Raw genomic sequence first — 22,737 nt, 5'->3', positions numbered from 1 at the left:
CCATTTGTTGAATTTTTTGTCGAGTTTCAACATCTTCCTCAGGAACTTCCAGAGCCTCTGCAACGATATCGATGACCTCAGTAGATTCAATCGTCGATCGGATCGAATCGCAAACCCCGTCAGAAATGTTAACTTCAAGTTGGGGAAGCTCATCGTCCGAATCGACATTATGACGACGTTTGCTGGAAGGATTAGACCCATTCTTGTCAACATTACTTGTTTGGCAAGCAACTGCCACGGTGGATTTTGTTGTTGGTTGGGAGATGATAGTTAGTGAGTTTGATGATTCATTTGAAGTTGTTCCACAAAACCAATCGACACGTCCTTGTGAAAAAGTGTCGCGCCGCTCTTTATCGGTTTTCTTTTTTTGAATTATTTTCGGACAAAGCTTGTGATCATTGGCCCGATGGGAGCCCAAACAGTTAACGCACTGGGGCTCACTATTTTCACATGCATGATCTTCGCCGCCCACTTGCTCCAAGCATTGGTTACAGCGTTTAGCACTCTTGCATCCTTTTTTATCATGTCCCAAGCGCCAGCAGTTACCACACTGGCGGACAGGATAAATGTACTGCTTAACAGAATAAAGCACTCTATTCAACTCGATGTGAGTAGGTAAACTCTGCCCAGCGAAAGTAAAAATCACCGTAAACAGGGCTTCCTCTTTATCATCAGCTAATTTTCTAAGCACACGACGAGCATGAACTATCTCCGGGTTATCAACTTGATTCGACTTGCGTTTATCGTACGCATTAGCAAACTTCAATTCTTCATCACAAATATCCGGCTCAATATAGGCTACCCCAAGGCACTCCACCAGCCGTTGGGGGATAAAAAAACGCACTTCATTTGAGGTACCGATGCCTGCTATTTCATTAGCAGCATCCCTCGATCGCATCAAAATTTTCATTTTGGTTTTAGAAACCGGCATAGCACGTATAAAATCGTCACCAAATTTCTTCACCAGACTTTTAGCAATCTTCGCAGCAGATATATTTCCGACATTTGTTTCAGCCATAACGAGATATGGCCCAGCATAATTTTCGTGATATTTCCGCACTCGAACTTCATTTTTCGATGACCTTGGTGTATCGTTGTGGGTCATTGCACCGCTCGACAATAGCGTGTGGAAGGAGAGAAGAAAAATAAATTAGATTTCGATTCAGCTCACACACACGATGTGCAACGTACCGTAGTTCAAACGAGACTGCTGACTGTTTAACTGATTCTCAATCAGTTAGCTCGCCGCCTAAATCCATAACAACAAACCAACCTAAGAACGAATGGCGATGATGACACACAACCTAGTCCAAGCGGAATTTCGAGCGCGTGAGTGCCTAGTCGTTAACAACAATCGCGTCTAGTTGATGACGGCAATTAAAAAAAGACGAAACGGCTACCGCTTCAGGAAAGTAGCGCTCTGTGCGCTCTGGTTTTGTTGTTTAGACTTTTTGTTGGCCGAACAAAGCGACACGACACGATGATGTGGTTTAAAATAAGGAGGAAAGATGCTTTCGTGATAACGTTTCTCCACTCAGTGTTATCGTACAATCTACATGAGATGATGGTTCTCCGTTGAAAGAGCGATGTCAAGGTTTATAATTTAAAGCTTTAACATTGTTTTATCGTCAGGTACCTGTTAAGGACCGGAAGCTAATCAATTAAATCGTCGTTCCGTAAAGCGTAAACAGCAGTACCATTTAGATTTGAATGGAAACGTAGTTTAAATGTTCACATTTTTGAGGATTTCTTCAATGACGATTTCTTTCAATATAAATTGTAATTAAAAAATGACACAGAAAAGTATACTTTCGTTTTCGAATGTGTGTAAACATTTAAAAGCGGAAACCTCGGGATTCGGCAATCGAAAGTATGCTGAATTAACAAGGGTTTCTTTTCGTTTTCTTGTGTTCGATGATATCGTACGGTGTGTAAAACAAAATATTTTGGTCGCGACAGCGAAAAAAAATCAACAATCGCTTGGCTTCCCACATAAGAATCTGAGTCACTGGTTTCAGCAAATTAAAGGTCAAATAAATGTCACGGAAGCTAACCAGAAATTGTTTGTAGATAAGGATTTTCCTTCAACTCGATTAAACATTCAAAAAAAAAAAAAGAAAATTGTATTCTTACCTATTCATTTTAGATGACTAGTTTCATCGGTTCGGCTGGATAGTACCCATCGGCACAGGCGACACCTTCCGTGAAGCTGTTGTAGCTGTGATCTACCGGATATTGGGCAACTTCGTCCATGCTGGGTACGCAGATTCGTGCGTATCGTTTGATGACGTGTGCCCAAAGTGATGGTTCCTCGTATTGACGGTTTGGACCGGCAAGGAAGTAGGACCCCCAGAATTGCGACTGCAGATAGCGAGCATCCGGATGTGAGTGGGGATGATCCTTCATGCCTTCGGCTGCCATTTCTTCCACAATGGCGATGGTGTCCGCTTTGGTGTATTTCGAGGGCGTGTAAACGTCCTGGATGAGATTATCGCCCACATAGAGATAACGAGGGTTTTCCTTGTGCGATAACCGCTGCAAAAGTATGGTCAAATCGCGCCAGTTGCCCTGAGAATACACGTGATGTCGTTCCAGCTGGGCCGGAGTCACCGGTTCCATTTCGGTGGAACCATCTAGCATTACGAAGGGCTTGGCACCCGTGAAGAAACCTGGTTTCTTAGCGAAGCCAACAATCACATCGAACAGCTCTGGCCAATCTGGGCCTAACGCGTAGGAGGCAGAAAAATTAGCGAAATCGATGTGCGATCCTGTCACTAAGAATGTCGTTTTCGATTTCTTCAACTCTCGTAACCACGAAATAAGTTTGGGTGATGTTTTCTGCAGGTATTTATCGGGGTTCTGTTTCAATGCCTCAAAATACCCTCCGATATTCTGACCAAAATGCTCGCGGGAATACATGAATACTAACGAGTCCAGAATATCCGGCCAAACATTATAGTGTCCTATTCGCTCGTGTGCTTCTTCATCCAACGTATCGATAATCCTGCCGAATATCATCGTCGAACAGATATCAAAATAGTCGAGCACGGTCCGAATTTTCTCGGACAAAGGCCCATTCCATGCGACCAGCATATTCTGGCAATACTCATTGGTAACTTCCCACTTCTTTTCGTCACCGTAATATGCAATTATCTCAGCCTCGGCCATCTTCTTCGTTCCGTGGGTAGCTTGATGGATCGTTCCATCGGCCGAAAGCTTCAGTATATTGCCACGCTGAAAATCAATGACCAGTCCCTTCTGCAGAAAGTCCAAATCAGGTGGTTGCAACAGGTACTTGGCCGAGTATCCTCGTTGCTCAACCAAAAATCTGGACATGATATCATACTCGAGCTCGATCACATTGCCGACCTGGTAGCGCAGCAAAGTGTTATCCAAATCGAATCCAACGCAATCGTAATCCGCAATGCAGAACGTATCTACCCCGGTCATGATCCTGTTTGCCGAATAACGCGATAAACTACGCCGACTAGTAGCGTTCTGTTGTGTCCGAGTCTGTTTCCGCCAATATCTTTCAGCACCGACCGCAAAAACACTTAGCTCGCGACGACAGCAGCAACTCTGGGAAGTTCCCGGAATCGATCGCACCAGCACCGCAGCCGAACTACTGAAAGGAAACGCACCGCTGCCAAGTCGTATCAGCACTGAGGGTACCGGTCGCATGCTTGCTCACTCGTTGGCTCCGACCACCGAGGTTTGTTTGTTGGTATTTTTTCCCTTTTGCGAGTTCGCTCGCCGCTCGCGGTAGAAAAAAAAATAGATGGACACAGTTGTTGTTCTCGAGCGGCGACAACCACCACCAATACCAGCGGATGAAACCACGAGGTGGAAAAGCGTGCTGCTGCTGCTTCTAGAAACAAATAATGCCTGCTTTCAAATGTGTTGTGAAACAGGGGCTGCTGAAAATGAGCATACGCTGATTTAAGTCTTCAAGCATTGTTGGTTTGTATTATTGTTGTTCGATGAAGAGATTTTAATTTTTATTTTAAAAAAATGACTGATTCACAAATTGCACATTAACAAGAAAGGTTGCAGATACTAATTCCAATATCGAAGATATGCATGCCAAAAAAGTAATAAACCCTATTGATTTTAATTTCTCCTCCATGTGAGATGGATAAGTTGGTCTGTGAATTAACTGATTTCGATTTGTTTGTCAATCAATTTAAACTACCTTGTTGTCATATCCAAACATCAAGTTACAATTTTTTAGGACACCCGTTAAAACCCGATATTACCCCACAGTAACCGGGAAACAACGAGTTCTGTAATTTATTCGACCAAGTAGTTATTTACCGCCCCTTCAAAGTTTTTACGGTAAAAATATTCAGTTATTCGGCAAAAAAGCTAAAAGGTTGTCAAAACTAAAAAGTCACTGCAAACGGGCCTTTTACTTTCGACTTCTGCAACAATTCCTTTTTTTTTTAATAAATTCTAGTAAGGATAAATGTTTTCAATTTTCTGGGAAATGGTTCTTCTGGCGAAAAAATTTCTGGTAAATGGTTCATTCTGGTGAAAAAATTTCTGGGAAATGGTACATTCTGGCGAAAAATTTTCTGGGGAATGGTTCGTCTGGGGAAAAAAAATTCTGGGGAATGGTTCTTTCTGGCGATTGAAATTCTGGGGATTTTTCATTCTGGGCAATGGTTTTCGGGTAAATGGAGTACAACCCCCACAGTAACCGGGAAACAACGAGTTCAGGAATTTATTCGACCAAGTAGTTATTTACCGCACTTTCAAAGTTTTTACGGTAAAAATATTCAGTTATTCGGCAAAAAAGCTAAAAAGTCACTGCAAACGGGCCCTATTACTTTCGACTTCTGCAAATGGCAACCCCGAAGCAATCCTGGAAACTCCTAAATGAAGCCCAGGGTCGTAAGTCCAAAGACCACAACCTCATCACGCTCAAGTTTGGCGATGAAGTACAAACCGATCCAGCCCAAGTATTGAACAGTATCAACGAGAACTTTTGCAATAACTATGTATATACTACTCGTTCGCATCCGCCCTCCTTGTTCTTGAGACCGGCATCTGTTGCAGAGGTTTTGTTAGAGATCAGTAACCATTCACACCAACAAATCATCTGGTCCTAATAATATTTCCATAGCTACAGTGAAAGCCCATCAGTTGGCTTTTTCCAACATTCCTTAACGAAACTATCGAAACTGGTGTCTATCCTGATGTATTGAAACTAGCCCGCATAACTCCTATCTTCAAGTCAGGTGATAGATCAAATGAATCAAACTACCGTCCAATCTCAACGCTCTCTGTCTTGAACAAAGTCATTGAAAAACTACTTGTCACTCGAATAAATGAATATTTAACAAGATATGACCTCATAATCCCGCGCCAGTATGGGTTCAGAAAGGGATGCAGCACTCTAACTGCAAAAACCGAACTTTTGGAGGGCGTGTACGATGATCTGAATAACTGTAGATATGCTGGTGCCTTATTTTTGGACCTGAGAAAAGCGTTTGACATCATTGATCACGCCTTGCTGTTACAGAAATTGAAATGAGATGGATTACGTGGACAACCCCTTCGGCTAATCAAAAGCTACTTAACAGCTCGCTAACAATTTGTTTCCTTAAAAGGAGTGTTACATTGGTGATAGGGTGATAGGCCCTATCCTTTGTCATTGATTTTGACAACCATCAAAATTACGGGCCCACGATTTTGTGGGTCCATAACAAACCTGACATTTTGCTGTCAAGGAACCGGACTAGATGTCAAATCCTAGAGAATTATGAATGATTGCACACTTACACAACAATCATTCTGGTTCCTCTTTGGTTGAAATTTTGACTTTTTCAACTTTGTACTGCTTTGAGAGGAAAACACCATAAATGTTTCTCCCGATGAATAGAAAAAAAAAGATTCTTGTTCGCAAGAAGAACCAGATTGTCACCCCCTTGCTTTTACCCATTTCCTGTCAAATAATTAAGAGCGTGCAAACAAGTAACACACCCATAACACACCCCTGTCGAAGTAAACAAATCTCGCGTGAGCTTTCATTACGTCGAATGAAACAGAAACACCGAACCGAGAAAAACGCTTCTGAAATTTGAAGAGTGTTTTTCAAATCCTATTTTTATTCCTTCGCCGATAACCCTTCAAAACATACGCAATATTCATGGAAACTAATTGTGTCAGATATTCCACATGATGAATTTATTTTTTTGCAATTTTTAGAGCTTTTTTTTAATCATATAGGAACATACGACATATCCAATCATAAATCGTTCATACGTCTGAACACATTCGTCGTTTGGAGGGGAAATTTGTTTCATTCGTCTCTTTTCTTTCGTCCTTTGATTCGTTCAACTTGCACATACGCCCAAATGTTTCTGATGTAAATACTATGGAAAATTTTCAATTTTCTCGGCGTAGAAGCTGTTTAATAAGTGGTGTAGCGGTAAATTGGTGAGTAAATGCATAATGAAATGTGTGAATCGGGTGCGACATCGATCAAACCAACTCGCTGCTGCTGATCAGCTGGAGGGGAAATTTGTCTCATTCGTCCTTTGATTCGTTCAACTTGCACTTACGCCCAAATGTTTCTGAGGCAATTACCGGTAAATTTTCAATTTTTTTTGGCATAGTGAATGTTAACTTAGCGAGTTATCGAGTGTAGCGGTAAATTTATTAGTGAATGCGTAATAAAAGTGTGAATCGGGTGATTGGGTGACTAACAGCAGCAGGCTGCTGCCGATCAGCCTGCTGCTGTTAGTTGTTAGGTTTGCTGCTACTGCTGCTGTTCGGTTTTTTTCCTTGCTGCATTATTGTACAGCGTTCGAAAGCCTTGAGTATCGATTCAAGAACGCCTGCAAAAAAAGAATCTGAAATAATATTGCCAGATTGATATTATGATTACCTCTTCCTGTATACACTGTTTGCTCATGGAATCCATAGCGAATGTGCTAGGTTTTTCTTCCTATGCACATTGTAATTGTAATTGTAATTGTTGATTTATTTACACACGAAAACCTTTTAGCAATTAAAGGCCTTTTCATAAGGTCAAGGAAATTTTAAGTACATTCGAAACAAAGTATTACATTTCTGAACAACTGTTAGTAAAAAAAAAAAAAAAAATAAACTGAACAAAGATTTAACATTTCAAACAAGGTATAGTGAAATTTAACTGAATATGTTTTAGTTATGCTAATGTTAGTTTGTAGGCGTTTTTGAAGCTAGCTAAAGATGTTTTGCTTTTCACGTCCAGTGGAGTTCTATTCCAGCACGAAGTCCCGTACACCAGCAGACTCTTTCCGCCAGATGTTGCATGTTGTGGTACGATGAAGCAGCGGGTCCGTTCGTGTCTTCCTCGTTGCAGATGTTGTTGAATGTACTCTGGTAGAGCTTGGTGGTAGGCCTGACGCATGAAAGATGCTATCCGAAGATCATAGTTTGCACCAAGTTCATGTCCGAGAATTGCCTTGCGCACAGGTAGTGTAGTTTCGAGACGGTTCAGATGAAAAACAAACCGAATAGCTGATTTGAATGCTCTAAATATACGCTCTCTGAGTCCAATTGACATGCCAGGATAGTAGACGATGTCGCAATATGTCAAGATGGGAACTACGACAGCTTGTACCAGCTTTAGTCGAGTGGGTTGAGAAAGTACCGAGGAGAAACGCCGGAACGTTCTGAGAGTACCAAACACTTTAGAAACAACCTCGTTTACATGTCGTGTCCAATTTAGGTTGCAGTCCATCATAAGGCCGAGATTTTTCACAGTTGATGATAAGGGGATGTCTTCGTTTCTGAATTTGATTGCACTGTTCGGCGTAATGGTGCCGGACCTGCAGAAAATGATGGCTTGTGTTTTCTTAGGGTTCGGTACTAGAAAATTTTGATCAGACCACTGGACAATAGCTTCGAGGTCCAGATTAACTTGCGCTATTATGTGATCGACGAGTTCTGCGGGTCCAGAGAGGTAGATTTGTAGGTCATCAGCGTAGAGATGATATTCACATTTCAGATGCCTCGGCAGACTGTTGATATACAGCGAGAACAGCAACGCACTGAGACATGATCCTTGTGGTGTTCCGTCGGATAGCAGCATTTCAGTTGACAGGCTATCTCCAGTTTTGACAAGCTGGGAACGGTTCTGAAGAAAGGAGCTGATCATGTTACACGCTTCGCGTGAAAATAGGAATTCGTTTCGTAGCTTCTTCTCCAGTAGATGATGTCGAACACAGTTGAAAGCAAGCGAAAAATCGACAAGAACCATGACTGTGCAGTGACCCTTGTCGAAACTGCTGTAGATGTCATGCGTGACTTTAGCCAGAGCGGTAGTAGTGCTGAAGTTTTTCCTGTATCCAGACTGGTGCTTAGCAAGCAGAGTTGGGTTGGCATTCTCAAGATGTTCGGTCACCTGAGCCAGTAGTACTTTTTCGAAGATTTTTGAGATCGCTGGGAGAACACTTATAGGACGGTAATCTTTAGGATCAGTTGGGGCAGATGTCTTTGGAATAGGAGTAACCAGAGCTTTTTTCCAAATCGATGGGAACGTATTAGAATCGATGATGGCATTGAAGAGATTGCAGAGAATAGGCAGTACGTACGGACAGAGTAATTTCAGAAACGATATAGGAATTTGATCAGTCCCGATGGCATTAGATTGTATTTCGTAAATCTTTCTACTTATTTCGTTCACATGCGTATGACGAAATTTGAGAGTTGGTCTTGAATCGGGAGAATTAGTTCGACTGGATACTGGAGGAGTCACATAACGATTAGATGGTGATAAAAGTTGGAGATGACCTTCAGCGAAAAAAGCATTCAGTTCATCGAGGTTGCAGTCATCTACAGACGAGTTACTCTTGGGATTATTATGAACTCCTTCACGTCTAAGATTACTCCAGAGTGTCTTCGCAGGAAGCTGATGGTCGAAATTCTTGTCTGCGTATTTCTTTTTCGCAGAAAAGACAAGGGATTTCACTCTGTCTCGGTGTCGTACATATTCTTTCCACAGGTTGTCGTTTCTCGAACGATTAGGGTTTCTGATATACAAAGAGTACGCCATGTTTCTGGTTTCGATTGATTGCTTGATTGAAGCATTGATCCACGGAGTTTTTTGATCTCGCACAGTTGTTTCGCGTTCGGGAGCATGAAGATCGAGGAGCCTTTGCATTTCTGATGTTAAGACTTGCGCCTTGGTGTTAGGGTCAGCGGTGTTGAAGAACGGTTGCAAGTCACAAGCCTGAAAATCGATTTGCAATTGGAGAATGTCGACGTTGCGGTAATTCCTCATCTTGACAACTCTTGGAGGTGGTCGAGTGACGCGAACGTCGGCGATGAGATAGATGATTTCGTGATCGGAGATAGAGCTGCCCATATGAGTTTTCGATTTTATAATGTGTTCAGGCGCATTTGTGATCATTAGATCTATCGTGTTAGCACTTGTATCAGTGAACCGCGTAGGTTCGGTAGGGAGCACTGAGAGTTGGAAAGCTGAATTGATCTGACGGAGAGCACATAGATTGGCGGATGGTTGTTGAGCGCTGACGTTGATGTTAAAATCTCCTAATATTACTAACCGATCATAACTGTACTCCATAAGATCAAGCAGCAGTTTTTCGTAGCTGCGACTAAACAACTGATTCGAACCTGACGGGTTATAGAGCACGGTAACACAAACAGTAAGGTCGTTGATTTTGGCAAGGATAGCTAAGTACTCAACTCTGCATACGAGAGGAGTATTTACATCGAAGGAAGATTTGAGAATCGTTGCAGCTTTGATTCCTTTTTTAAGATAAATCGCAACACCACCGCAGGTTTTAGTGCCACGACCACGTCCACATGGAAGACAATGTTTAATTAGATTGTATGCAGGAATACGAACGGGGCCGACTGGAGCTGACATTTTCATTTTGGTTTCGGTGACTGCAAATAGGTGATATTGGTTCTTGTTGAGTACTAGTTTGATACCGTCAATGTGTTGCTCTAGACCACGCACATTGAGGTGACCGATTCGAAGCTTAGATTGGGTCATTTATGGTGGTGTTTTGTAAGGTCATTAGTGCGTTACAGATGTTGAGGGGAACTGATAGAGTTGTGCTCTGACACAGCATCGAAAAATATAGATGAGTCGTTACTGGATAGACTTTCGGATAACTCGGACAATTCGTTGATGCTGTGTATCTGGACATACTCTTTTTTGTCGGGATAGAGAACAGACACTTTATCGTTCCGTACGAAGATCGACTTGATCAGCTTTTTATGTTTGAGGCGAAGGGCTAGGTTGCGAATACGGAAAGCTTGAGGGGAGAGTATTTCGTTTACAGTAAAACGATTATTCAGCGCAAATCCAATGTTAAGATTGGCTAACTTCGCTTCGAAGTAGCTTTCATAATATTTTCGGAGTAACTTTGTTTTCGTTTCAAGCTGATTGAAAACAACAACGATAGTGGGAGTAAGCATCCGGTCGGACCACTTCGATGGTTTACTAGGTAGACGGAAACAATTACATACGATTGACATATCGTTGAAACCAAACAGCTTTAATACGTTTGATACGATGTCACGAATGCTTTCTCCGTCGCGGTATGGCACTTTGTTAATCGCAATCCTGCACCTATTCACTGTAGCTGAACAAGTCCTGGCTAGCTTGGCTCCAGATTCGATGATTTCCAATTTCTCGCTCATGTTTTCGATGATTTTATTTTGACTTGAAATTTTTCCGCTGGACTGCTCGAAAGAATTCAGTTTATTCAAAAACCGATCATGCAGCTTTTTGATTTGCATACGAAAGGATTCCAAATCTTTTTCCAGTGCTGATATCTTTGAAGAGAGTTCGACGATTGACTTTTTAGTGCTCTCTAAATCGTTTACAGCCGCTGGATCAGGATTGGGATCAGGAACATTCACTTTGCATACTAGGCTACCTCTGATAGAGCATTTCTCGCAGAAGTAGAGATAACTGGAAATATCTGCTAACAAATCTTCGCTGATTCGAGCACAGGTGGAGTGCGTCCAGGAAGCACAACCATCGCAGCCGATCCATTTAACGGGAAGCTTATTTTTCTTTTTGCCCTTCAAAGGGGGAGTTGAGCTGGAGCATATACAGCAAATATCTTCCTCTTTTCCCATGGTGATGATAACACACACACTAAATGTCTTAAATTTTATACATTAAAAGGGTTTAAATTGATTGTGTTATCAATCATATAGGTAGATGGTGTTATAATGAAGCTTTTTTAGTGAATATCTCAGTTTTTCAAATTTTGTTTCATTCGACGTAATGAAAGCTCACGCGAGAAATATCAAAACACTGAGCAAAAACAACCGAAAGAACTCGGAATTCGGAAGGCTTGTCAGCCAGACACCGAATTGATGATTGAACCATTCGAGCGCAAGTTCGCCACAAGAGAGACGCCAGTGAATTTTCATTCGTGGGAAAATTTTAAGTTTTGCGGTTGGCTCGACTGACCGACAGTCGTCACTAGTTCCGGGACAAGCAAGAAGCTCGCCAGCGCAAATTTTTACGGGCAGTTGAAAGTGCCGCAAACACGAGTCGGGATCGACGTTTCGCGAGTGGTGTGTGCGCCGCAGCCGCTAGAAATCGGCACGGAAAAGAAAATCAGATTGGACGCGATCCAAGGAATCGGTCAGGCACACAAGCAAAGCTTTTTCTTCCCCCCACGGGAAAAACGTGCGAATGAAGCATCGAAAACCACAGATTGCATGCGCGCACGCCTTGACCAGAAGGAATTATCGGTCGGATAAGGGCGGAAGACGTCGCAAAAAGCAAAGTTCGCTTGTACACACCTTTCGACCACGGCCAAAGCAAATCCTACAGGGAGAAAATCTGCGCAAGGCGCTAAGAAAAGGGGAAGGTGACACTCACTTCAACAAAACGTTGGCTAAATTCCCGAAAACAGAACGCGTGCTAGGCGCCAAAAAGGGAAAAATTTCGTTGGTCGTGCGTGGCCACAGTTGGTCCAGCAAGAAACACTTGCTTTCGGCACATCAGCATCCAAAAAGGGGTCGGAAGTAAGTTGAGGTTAGATTCCTTCAACAAATCTTTTTTCTAACCCCACTTTTCCGTCCCAATAGGACCCCTTTTTCTTTCTGCCACTTTTTTTGGCACCCTTTGGTGATACTTCGGTTTCCGGGATTCAGCGGTGCTTGGTGCTCTTTTCTTTTCGCCAATCGTGGGAGCGTTTTTGGCCAAAAAGCAACTTTGCCGGAAAACCTTGAGCAAGTTTCTGCTGCCTCTTACAATTTGGATTGCGGTGCCCATTGCACACAAAGCGCCGAGAAGCGCCAAAGGTTCCCCAAGGGAAAAGGCGCAAGAGGGCGAGTGGCATCGAGAGATCGGCGAAATAGAAAAACCACGTGCGGAAGGTGGAAGGCGTTCCTGGTTGCAACCGGGAAAACCCATTGGTCATCGGATGACATCACAGCAGGAGCATTTCCTCCGGAGAATCGCCGGAACAACCTGATTGTCGTCCAGCAGGAGGATCTGCGCGTCAGCGGCCCAAGCCGGAACGTGCAGGGTTGCGAGTTAGCAACCAACGAGTTGTGTGGCATGTGTGTGCAGCGACATTGGCACAAAGTGCACCAAGGCTCCGCAAGTCACCAAACTTCAGCAGGCCAGAAGGGCATCATCATCATTGCTTCGGACAGCCTCCAGATGGCAGGGCACTCGGAAAGTTGCATCCATAAAAGGTACTCGGGAGTTGGGTCAGCAGCAAGCAGCAAAGCAAAAATGTAAGTCACTCTTTTAAACTGATTATTTTGAGGGAAATTAAATGGGTCTTTTTCCGAATTTAGGAACGCATTAATTTTGCCCTAATGTTTGTGTTTGCGTTATTATTTTGTGGCAGCAAAGCCATTATTATCCCGTCACAGGAGCTTCAAGTAGTTAAAGATTCATATAAACGGAAGTACCACAGGGATGTAACTTTGCCTCGCTATTGTTCCTGGTATTCATCAACAATCTCCCCCTGTTGATTCTGCACGGCAAAGTTCGGCTCTTTGCCGACGACACCTTGATATCGTACAGCAATACCAATCCTCTCCAGATAGTGGAATGGATTGGAAACGATCTGGAAATTCTTCAGCAATACTTCGACTGTAATCTTCTCTCGTTAAATTTGTTGAAGACTTCGTACATGCTGTTCAATTCCGGTCATCGCCCCATACCTCAGCTGCCAATAATGCGTATAGGCAACACTCTAATTGAACGAGTGAATGAGTTTAAATATCTAGGACTACTTTTCGACGATACCTTAAGCTGTTATTATTATTATTTCATAGTTTATTAGTTCTTGTAACTTAAGATAACATATCTTTTTGTATTGTTACAATGTGGTATAATATGCGAATAAATTAACGTTTCTATAGTGTGTGATAGAAAATTTAAACTTACTAACTCTAATTGCTGATTTTACCTTAACTTATGAAACTTGTTAAAAGCATCCTCTTGAACTCTGACTCCGAAGCAGCTAATTTTATTGTAACAGGTAGAGAATTCCAGAGAACAATACCTCTAACGAAAAACGATTTGTTCATATAAGCTGAGCTATGCATAGGAACAAGAAGGCTATTGGTACGTGGGTTGTTAAAAGAAGTAAGAATAGATCTTAGATAGAGTGGTTTACTAATTTTAAGTAGCCTATAGATGAAAAGGCATGTTCTGAAATCGTATAATCGGTTGAAAGGACACCCAATTAAACTTTTCTGGAAGTGTGTCACTCTATCATATCTAGTAAGGTTGAAAACATATCTACAGCAGGAGTTTAGAGCAACACGAAGTCTGTTCAAATCATAACAAGCAGCGTTAGAGTATAAAAAAGAACCATAAATAAATAGAGGATATATATAGCACTTAAACAGTTTGAGTTTTGTTTGAACATCTAAATTTTTAGTGGTTAAATTTAGTTTCTTCAAAGAGCTGTAGATTTTTCCACACTGAGCTGAGATAAAACGATTCCAAGAAAGATTACTTTCGAAAATGATGCCTAAATTATTTACATACTCGTAAAAAGTTATCTCAGAATTGCAAAAATATAAAACAGGTTTTGGTATAGATTTTTTTAATTTACTGAATAGTATTGCTTTCGTTTTAGATGGATTTATTGGTAGTAAATTAACTGTAGACCATTGATAAATCCTTTCAAGATCAAAGTTGATCTTTCTACCAAGTTCTGATACAGAAAAATTGCTCTCTGATCCTAAATATATTTGAACGTCATCTGCAAACAAATGCACTGAGCAATACTCAAGCACCGAGGGTAAGTCATTTATAAAAAGTGAGAACAAAATCGGACCCAGAATAGAACCTTGAGGCACTCCAGACTCAATTGGGATGAATGATGACAAATCATTATCCTTTGACACAGCTTGATATCTTTCTTGAAGATAAGACCTCAGTAAAACAGCAGCTGATCTGGAGAAGTTAAACTGTGTAATTAGCTTGTTTATAAGTCTACAGTGAGATACTCTATCGAAAGCCTTAGCAAAATCAATGAGAATCATAATAGAAATACCTTTTTTGTCAATCGATTCTGCTATGTCGTTGTGAACCTTCATTAATGCAGTCTCGGTACTATGAAATGCTCTGAAACCTGATTGAAATTTAGTTAAAAAATTAAAATCATTTAAATCAAGAAATTGTTTTGTGAATATTTCGCTCCGTAATTTTTACCGATTCCCGAACCGCAAATATTTCTAAAAACCATAGTGATCATACCACCAAGACCATAACCGACCACATCATCGCTACCGCCATCAGTCCATCACCCGCTCGCAAGGAAAAGGTTTGATTAACGTAAAAATACGAACTGGCTGGAGTGTGGTTCGAGAAACTTCTGCCCACCCTCCCACTCTCCCACCTCGCCAAAAATCACCGACTTGCAGCGTAGATAATCAAATATAAAATAGCCACCAATACCTGCCATCCATCCGCTCCGCCGATTTTAAATCGCATAAACAGCCATTTGCCGTATCCTGCTCGCAACCTGACACTCACCATTCAACCCGAAATCCGTACAGAAGCCACAAAACGTCCCGTAAACCGACTGTAAAAGTGTAAACCTCGATCGGTTAGAATAAAAACAACCTTCGCTGCCTGTGTTTTTATTTCGCTTCCGATCATCCGCAACAAATCCCTACACCACCCGCCACCATCGTCGCTGACCGCATCGGACCACCGTACACCCCGATACACCGTGAGGCGAACAAGGTAACCCAGAGAACAAACGTCAATTTCTTTTGCTTCAACTTTCTACAACCCTGCGCACATTTTTATCGACCGAAGCGCCATCTATGAGTGAGTAGCTCAATCACTTTCTTCAAAAGAAGTGTTGTCAAAAACTCTGTTGGAACCATGTCCACTTGTTGCGAAAGTTGCTCTGTAAGTTTTACAGATTCAACTATAAGAGTCAAATGTCAAGCTTTCTGTTCCGTCACCTTTTGTTTGAGATGTTCAGGACTGGATGAGCAAATGCTTGCAGCCGTGTCGTCCAATAATCTTGTTACTTGGAGATGCCGCGGATGCAAAGCCTTGATGGAAAAAGCCCGTTTTCGCAATGCTCTGCTGTCCGTCGAAAGCTCAAACGCACGAATTCTTGAAGAGATCAAAACTGAAATTTGCAATCATGTTCGCAATGATTTATTGCAAGAATTGCGGAAAAATTTTGACGCAATAGCAAAAAATACACCAATACCTTCTCGTAGAGCGGAATTCACCAATATTCGAATGGGCCAACCCGCTTCAGTGAAGCGAGGTAGGGAGTCTGAAGAAAATAACGAAATTAATGACTCAACGCCCCGTCGCCCGGCAAAGCTCTTACGCGGTACAGACACGGCACATTCTGCACCACCGCAAGAAAACTCCGAAGAGAATTGTTTCCATTTGTATCTGTCAGGAATTTCTCCAGAAGTAACCGATGCAGAAGTGTTGGAGCTTGCACAAGGAGCTTTGACCACTTCAGACTTAAAACTGGTTAAGCTCGTTCCTCGTGGCAGGGACACCAGTGGATTTTCCTACATTTCATACAAAATTTCTATGAGTTTGAATCTAAAGGAAAAAGCTATGAAGCCTTCTACTTGGCCTCTTGGACTTGTGTTCCGAGAGTTCAAGTCGATCACTGCTCCTCGTAGGGTTTTTTGGAAGCCTCTATCGAAAACTTCCGACCCAATATCGCTGAATCTGACCACGAGCGGGAATACGGAGACAACTTCTCTGCCCCAGTAAATGGTTCTACGACTTCCGTTGTGCAAGATATCGTTCATACCCAGCCTGCAATACTTCGTACACAACCAATCAGTGATCCGCGCAGTCATGCCAATCAGCGCGAGTTCTTGATATACTACCAAAACGTCCGTGGAATTCGAACAAAAACTAACGATCTTATGCTCGCGCTTCAACGATGTGATTACGATATCGTTGTTCTGACAGAAACATGGCTCCATCCCAAAATTAACAATGCCGAATTTGCCGCCAACTACACAGTTTTTCGATGTGATCGTAATCCTGAATCCAGCAATTTAAGCCGTGGTGGTGGAGTACTCATTGCTGTTAAACATGACATTGTCTGTAAATCCGTCAACCTAGTCCATTGTAACCGACTGGAACAAGTAATTGCCCGTATTGTACTGGATCATCAGGTATTATTTTTGTGTGTAGTGTATCTGCGCCCCAATAGTGATCCTGTTTTCTATGACCTTCACGCTGAAGCTATTCAGCGAATTTCCGACAAAGCCTCTATTGATGATTTAATTTTGGTTTTGGGGGACTACAACCTACCGAATCTTGTATGGACCTTGGATGAAGATGTAGACGCTTTCATCCCAAACAACGCATCAACTGAATCCGAATGCATTCTTGCTGAGAAAATTCTAGGTTCTGGATTAAAACAGATAAACGACAACTATAATGTTCATGGTAAACTACTTGACCTCGCTTTCGTCAGTGACACAAGTTCGTTCGATGTTTGCAATTCACCGTCAGCACTTTTAAGAATTGACACGCACCATGCACCGTTTATTTTAAAACTTGACAATGGCTATGCATTCAGCTACCCCGAGCGTGTTGTATCTCAACAATATGACTTCCGTAACTGTGACTTCGAAGCTTTGACCAACGCTCTTGAAGAAATTGACTGGACCACATTGCTAACATACACAGACGTTGACGACTCCGTTTCTTGTTTCTATGAACACATATATGATACCTTAGCAATGTTTGTCCCTAAGAAAATAACAAAACCTGAATCGACAACCCGAAAGCCGTGGTGGAATAAGCATCTCAGGCTGTTGCGAAACCGCCTACGCAAAACAAGAAAACGTTATTTCCGTTCAAAATCAAATGAGGACAAACTCATGCTTTCGGAAGTGGAAAAAGAGTACGAACGTACCCAGGAATTCTATTTCCGTCAATATATTGATCGCACTCAAAACGAACTCAAAACTAATCCAGCTGCATTTTGGTCGTATATCCGTAGCCGCAAAAATACGAATAGGATCCCTACTGACGTTACCTACTCCGGCAAAACCGCAGAATGTCTCACGGATTGCGCAAATTTGTTCGCTGAATTTTTTCGATCGGTCTTCCATAATGATAATGGACTTCTCCCTCCGTCTGCAGCATCTTTACCGTCATACAGCGTAAACATGCCTCCACTTGTTTTATCTGTTGTTGATGTCTACAATGCACTGACTGCAGTGAACTCCTCCAAAGGACCAGGACCTGATAATCTGCCACCGTTGTTTTTTAAAAATTGTGCATCTGCTATAGCGATGCCTCTTACTAGGATTTTTAATTTATCTCTGTCTTCCGGAACATTCCCGCTAGTTTGGAAAACGGCGTCGATTACACCAGTACATAAAAGCGGCAGCACACATTGTATAGAAAACTATCGGCCAATCTCGATCCTCAACTGTTTAGCAAAAGTTCTGGAGATTTTAGTGTACAATGCTGTTTACCCATCCGCTAAACAATTAATTGACGATGCTCAACACGGATTTATGAGAAAACGGTCAACCACCTCCAATTTGATGTCATTCACTAATCTCGTTTTGCCAAAGCTCGAAAGACGTCAACAAGTTGACGTAGCTTACATAGATTTCTCTAAAGCATTTGACCGAGTGCCTCATAAACTTGTGATAGAGAAACTCAGACACTTGGGACTCCCTGAATGGATTATTAAGTGGCTGGAGTCGTATCTAAACTCCCGCTCAGCTTACGTCCGAGTAAACTCCGTCTGTTCTGTGAACTTCGTGATACCTTCTGGTGTTCCCCAAGGTAGTCATCTTGGGCCACTTATATTTATCATGTTCGTGAACGATTTGTGCTATCAGCTGACCTCACAAAAGCTATTTTACGCAGACGATTTAAAGCTTTTTCGCCAAATCACGACACCACTTGACTGTATTTTACTGCAGAATGATCTAGACGCTGTTCTAAGGTGGTGCAAGTTGAACGGGATGTTGGTGAATGTGGAAAAGTGTAAACTAGTGAGTTTCTCTAGATCACGCAACTTGCTTCTCCATAATTACGTCATGAATGATTGCTCTTTGGAAAGGGTCGACACAATTAAGGACCTAGGTGTAATTTTTGACAGTCGGATGAGATTCCACACACACGTTGCCACCACAATCGCAAAGGCGTACGCAATGCTTGGCTTTCTTCGTCGAAACACTGTTCATTTCAACGATATTTATGCTTACAAAGCTCTTTATTGCTCGATTGTCAGAAGCATTCTCGAGTACGCAGCTCCTGTTTGGGCCCCGTATCAATCAACTCTTAGCCAATCCATCGAAGGTGTCCAGCGAGCCTTTATTCGCTTCGCTCTACGGCAATTAGGATGGAATCCAGAAATCGCAACACCTTACGAACACCGATGTAACCTTATACACTTAGAAACGCTGTCCCGTAGAAGGAAATTCTTACAGTGTCTTTTCACATATGACATTCTGAGCGGCAACATCGAAAATAGTGAGTTGTTACAAAATGTCCATCTATTTGCTCCTACACGCCCACTTCGAACTCAACAGCTCCTTTGGATTCCCGCTCACCGAACAACGTATGGATATTTCAACCCAATGGACACGTGCAGCCGTTACTTCAGTGAGTGTGCCAGCATTTTTGATTTTGGCATTTCAAAACAAATGTATAAAAATAGGTTAAGACAATTTTTAGCTCAATAAGTCTGTGCGAAATTATCCTTCGAAGACATTAAATAAATAAATAAATAAATAATTTATTATTTGTTGTTTCAAAAGCTTTTCGAAAATTTTTGAAATCGCGCATAAAATGCTGATGGGTCTAAGATTCGTAATATCAGTAGAGTTACTTTTTTTAGGAATAGGAATAACTTTCACTTTTTTCCACTTGTCCGGATAATTAGACGTTGTAATGATTGTGTTGAAAAGGTGTGACAAAACAGGTAGAAGATATGGCAATATAGTTTTGACTAACTTAATAGGAATATTATCTAGTCCAATAGCATCCGAACGGATTTCAGAAACCGCATTAATTATTTCAGTGTCACGGACTGTACTGAATGAGAAGCCGTTAGGGCTACCTGAAAGATATCGCTCTTCAGTATTGCTTCGTGTGAAGTTCGACGAGAAATATTCATTCACTTCTGTGACTGTGCGATTGGAATGACAAAAGTCAGCTTGATTATTAGATAAGCCATAATTTTTTATATTGTTCCAAAATTTTCTTGGGGTCAGACTCATATTAAGTTGTTTTCGATCGTTTTCCGTTTTAGCTTTCTGAATGAGAGAAGTCACTCGATTTCTTAAAACTTTAAATTTATTTCTATTTTCGAGAGTTTTGGATCGTTTCCAGGCTCTATACGCTAGATCTCTATTAATCATAGCAGCTTGGATTTCAGCATTAAACCATGCATTTTTCTTCAGTTTAATAAATTTGAGAGGGAAAAAGGACTCATTCAATTCAATTAGAAATGCATTGAGTATTTCAATGAGAATATTGGAATCTTCAATGCTATAGTATGGTGACCAATCAACATTATCGAGATAATCAAACAGTTCATAGTTAACATTAGTCACGAATTGATTCGTCAAGCCACGTTTCTGACATGCAAATAAGATCAAGATTACAATCCGTAAAAAGATTCTTCAGTTCCTGAAATTTAGTTAGACGACGAGCGCACAAACTTTGCACATTAATGTGACAGAAGTTCAGTTTATTATACGGCAGTGCGGCACGTTTGCCAATGTACCTTCTAAAAAACTCATTCATTGAACATCGAAAGGCGAACTCACAGAGTATCAAGGGAGTCGCACCGGCTTCAATTGGCTGAGAAGCTAGTCGTTTCATTTCAACAAGAGGGACTTCTACGTAATTCAAGCTCATTGCTATACGTTTGAATACAGTTTGAAGGTTTTCGTTCTGCTGATAAGGTACACCTGAAATGACGAGCTCACGATGTCTAGCAACGCGATCTGACGACTGTTGGGTTGATGATATTTCGGTTCGCATTGCCTGTATTGCTTTGTTGATTGAAGCGATGCATTCAGAGTTCTCACTTTTGAAGTGCGACATTTGGCTTTCCAGAGCGTTGATCCTTTCACCTAGTTCGGAGTTGCAGGAATCTATTTTTGCCTCAATTTTGGATTCCATATTTGCGTGTGAAGCGGTGATGCGGTTCCAAAGATCGTCCAGCGAAGTGATATTATCCGTACCAGTTGAATCCAGGTCCTCACGAGAGCGGCTGTGTGTATTCGCTCCCTTGGTAGCCACTGATCGAGTATTTGTTTTGGAAGTCATGTTCCAAACAAAGAATGTCAGATCAACTGCACTTTTCTGAAGGGGTATCGAGTTGGGCTATGCGATGACTTTGCACTAGCAAACAGAAAACGTGTCCGAATTTCAAAGGCACTTATATGGCACATAAACGACGAAATCTTTGAAATTTCAACGATTTCAGCCTCGGTGGTGCCAGGAAAACAAGTCAATAGCACTTATGCACTTTTTTAAAGCAAAAGCAGCGTAGAAAAGCCGAAAAAGTTTAGAGCACTTGACACCTACTAAGCACCTATCATCCCTTCAGAAACGTTCTTTGAAGCTGGACAGCTCATATAGAGCAACTTAAACGAACACTCGCTCCGATCGTTGGTGCCATATGGAAAATTTTTGCGTTCATTTCAACTCACTGGCTGAAAAATGTATATTTTGCGCTGTTTCACTCGAGGCTGCAATATCTATTGTCACTATGGGGTAAAGCCTGTAAAAGCCGCCTGTAATGGATAAGATCTTGACTAAATCGATTGACTGTAGATCAAACTCGACGACCTCACCGAAAGCTCCAAGGCAGCAGGTGTCAAAATCAATGTCGGAAAGACCAAGGCAATGACAATGGAAATCAACACAGTAAATCCTTCCGATTTCGTGGTAGCCGGGCAACAAGTTGAGAATGGAGTGCTTCCAGTATCTTGATAGCCAGATAACGCCTCATGATGGTACCAAGAAAGACATCGAAACCCGCGTTAGAAAGACATGATTTGCGTTTGCGATTCTCCGGAGCATCTGGCGGTCAGGCCAGATCTCTCTACGAACGATAATCTAAATCTTCAACTCGAACGTCAAATCCGTATTATTGTACGGGTGTGAAACTTGGTCCACATATGCGGTGACGACGCGAAAACTGCAGGTGTTTGTGAATCGCTGCCTGCGGAATATCATCCACGCTCGATGGCCTGACAACTAGATCTCAAATGAGGAACTTCATCAAAGAGCGCTAGAAATCGAGATTCGGGAACGTAAGTGGAGATGGATTGGGCACACGCTGCGAAAAGATGAGAACGGGATTTGCAGAAAGGCGCTTGAATCCAGAGGGAACTCGAAGGAGAGGCAGGCCCAGAAACTCGTGCGTGGCGGCGTAGACTTTGCCGCCGAAATCCGAACTGTTGACGAGAATCTTGACTGGGACCAAGTGAAGACGCTGGCTCCGGATCGTCAACAGTGGAGGTCTTTTACCACGGCCCTATGCTTCGGAGTAAGTAAGTATCAGCCATACCATACTTTCTATTACAAATCTGACCGATTTTATGAAAAATTTGGAAAAAACTGGGCAAATCTGAACATAATCTGGACATTCTTCAAAAACATACAAAAATCTATATCACTTTCCTCTTACATACTTGAAATTTGAATTTTTCATAGAACAATAAATGGTGCTCATATAATTTCGTAGCTCAACGAAAATGCAGTTTTGCCCAGTTGAATTTCATAAATTTTTCGAAAGTTTTAAGTGATTTCAAAACGATACCGCGTTAATTTAGTAAAGTGCAACCACATACATACATACAGAATAACCGTTAACTTGATTTGTTTACTTTTGGCAGTTTCGCTCTTTTGAAATGTTACACTAGAGATTTGGAATGAAAGTGACAGTGTTGCTTGCATCTGACTGATCCGACCGCAGGGTTTTTTTTGTTTCGATTATAGTCGTTTTACCATCTTTATGGCATTCGCGAAATTATCAACGTTGCAGTTGGCGGACAGTCAGAGAAAAACTTCGGTACAACTGTGTTCGATGTTTAATCTTGGGCTCGAACTCGCGGACATCGGCTCAGGAGACATCAGACTTGCCAACTGAGCTATATCACAAGCCCAACCGCAGGGTTGATTTATATACTCTGTATCAAAAAATTGCCGTACAGCACGTACCTTGAAATCCAAACAATCAAGAAGTGCCCTTTTTCAGTCAATAAAAATACTACAATTACATC

The 22,737-nt window shown here is 41.8% G+C and overlaps 1 protein-coding gene across 4 annotated transcripts in view; it reads right to left on the bottom strand.

The window, feature by feature from the left end:
- The window catches only part of LOC129751056 (5'-nucleotidase domain-containing protein 1-like), a 60,913-nt gene that overhangs the window by 21,965 nt on the left and 16,211 nt on the right, over positions 1-22,737 (bottom strand). The window contains exon 2 of one of the 4 annotated variants that reach the window (XM_055746320.1): positions 2,134-3,917. In XM_055746320.1, the coding sequence (XP_055602295.1) occupies positions 2,143-3,681 (1,539 nt within the window). In that variant the 5' untranslated portion in view covers positions 3,682-3,917 and the 3' untranslated portion in view covers positions 2,134-2,142. The remainder of the gene's footprint in view (positions 1-2,133; positions 3,918-22,737) is intronic. The other 3 variants (XM_055746319.1, XM_055746318.1, XM_055746321.1) reach the window with 3 other exon arrangements.

This window comes from Uranotaenia lowii, chromosome 3 (genome assembly GCF_029784155.1).
Source record: "Uranotaenia lowii strain MFRU-FL chromosome 3, ASM2978415v1, whole genome shotgun sequence".
In the NCBI taxonomy this organism is placed as follows: Eukaryota; Metazoa; Arthropoda; class Insecta; order Diptera; family Culicidae; genus Uranotaenia; species Uranotaenia lowii.
The sequence above is the reverse complement of the archived record's forward strand: the minus strand, read 5'-3'. Positions and strand labels throughout refer to the sequence as shown.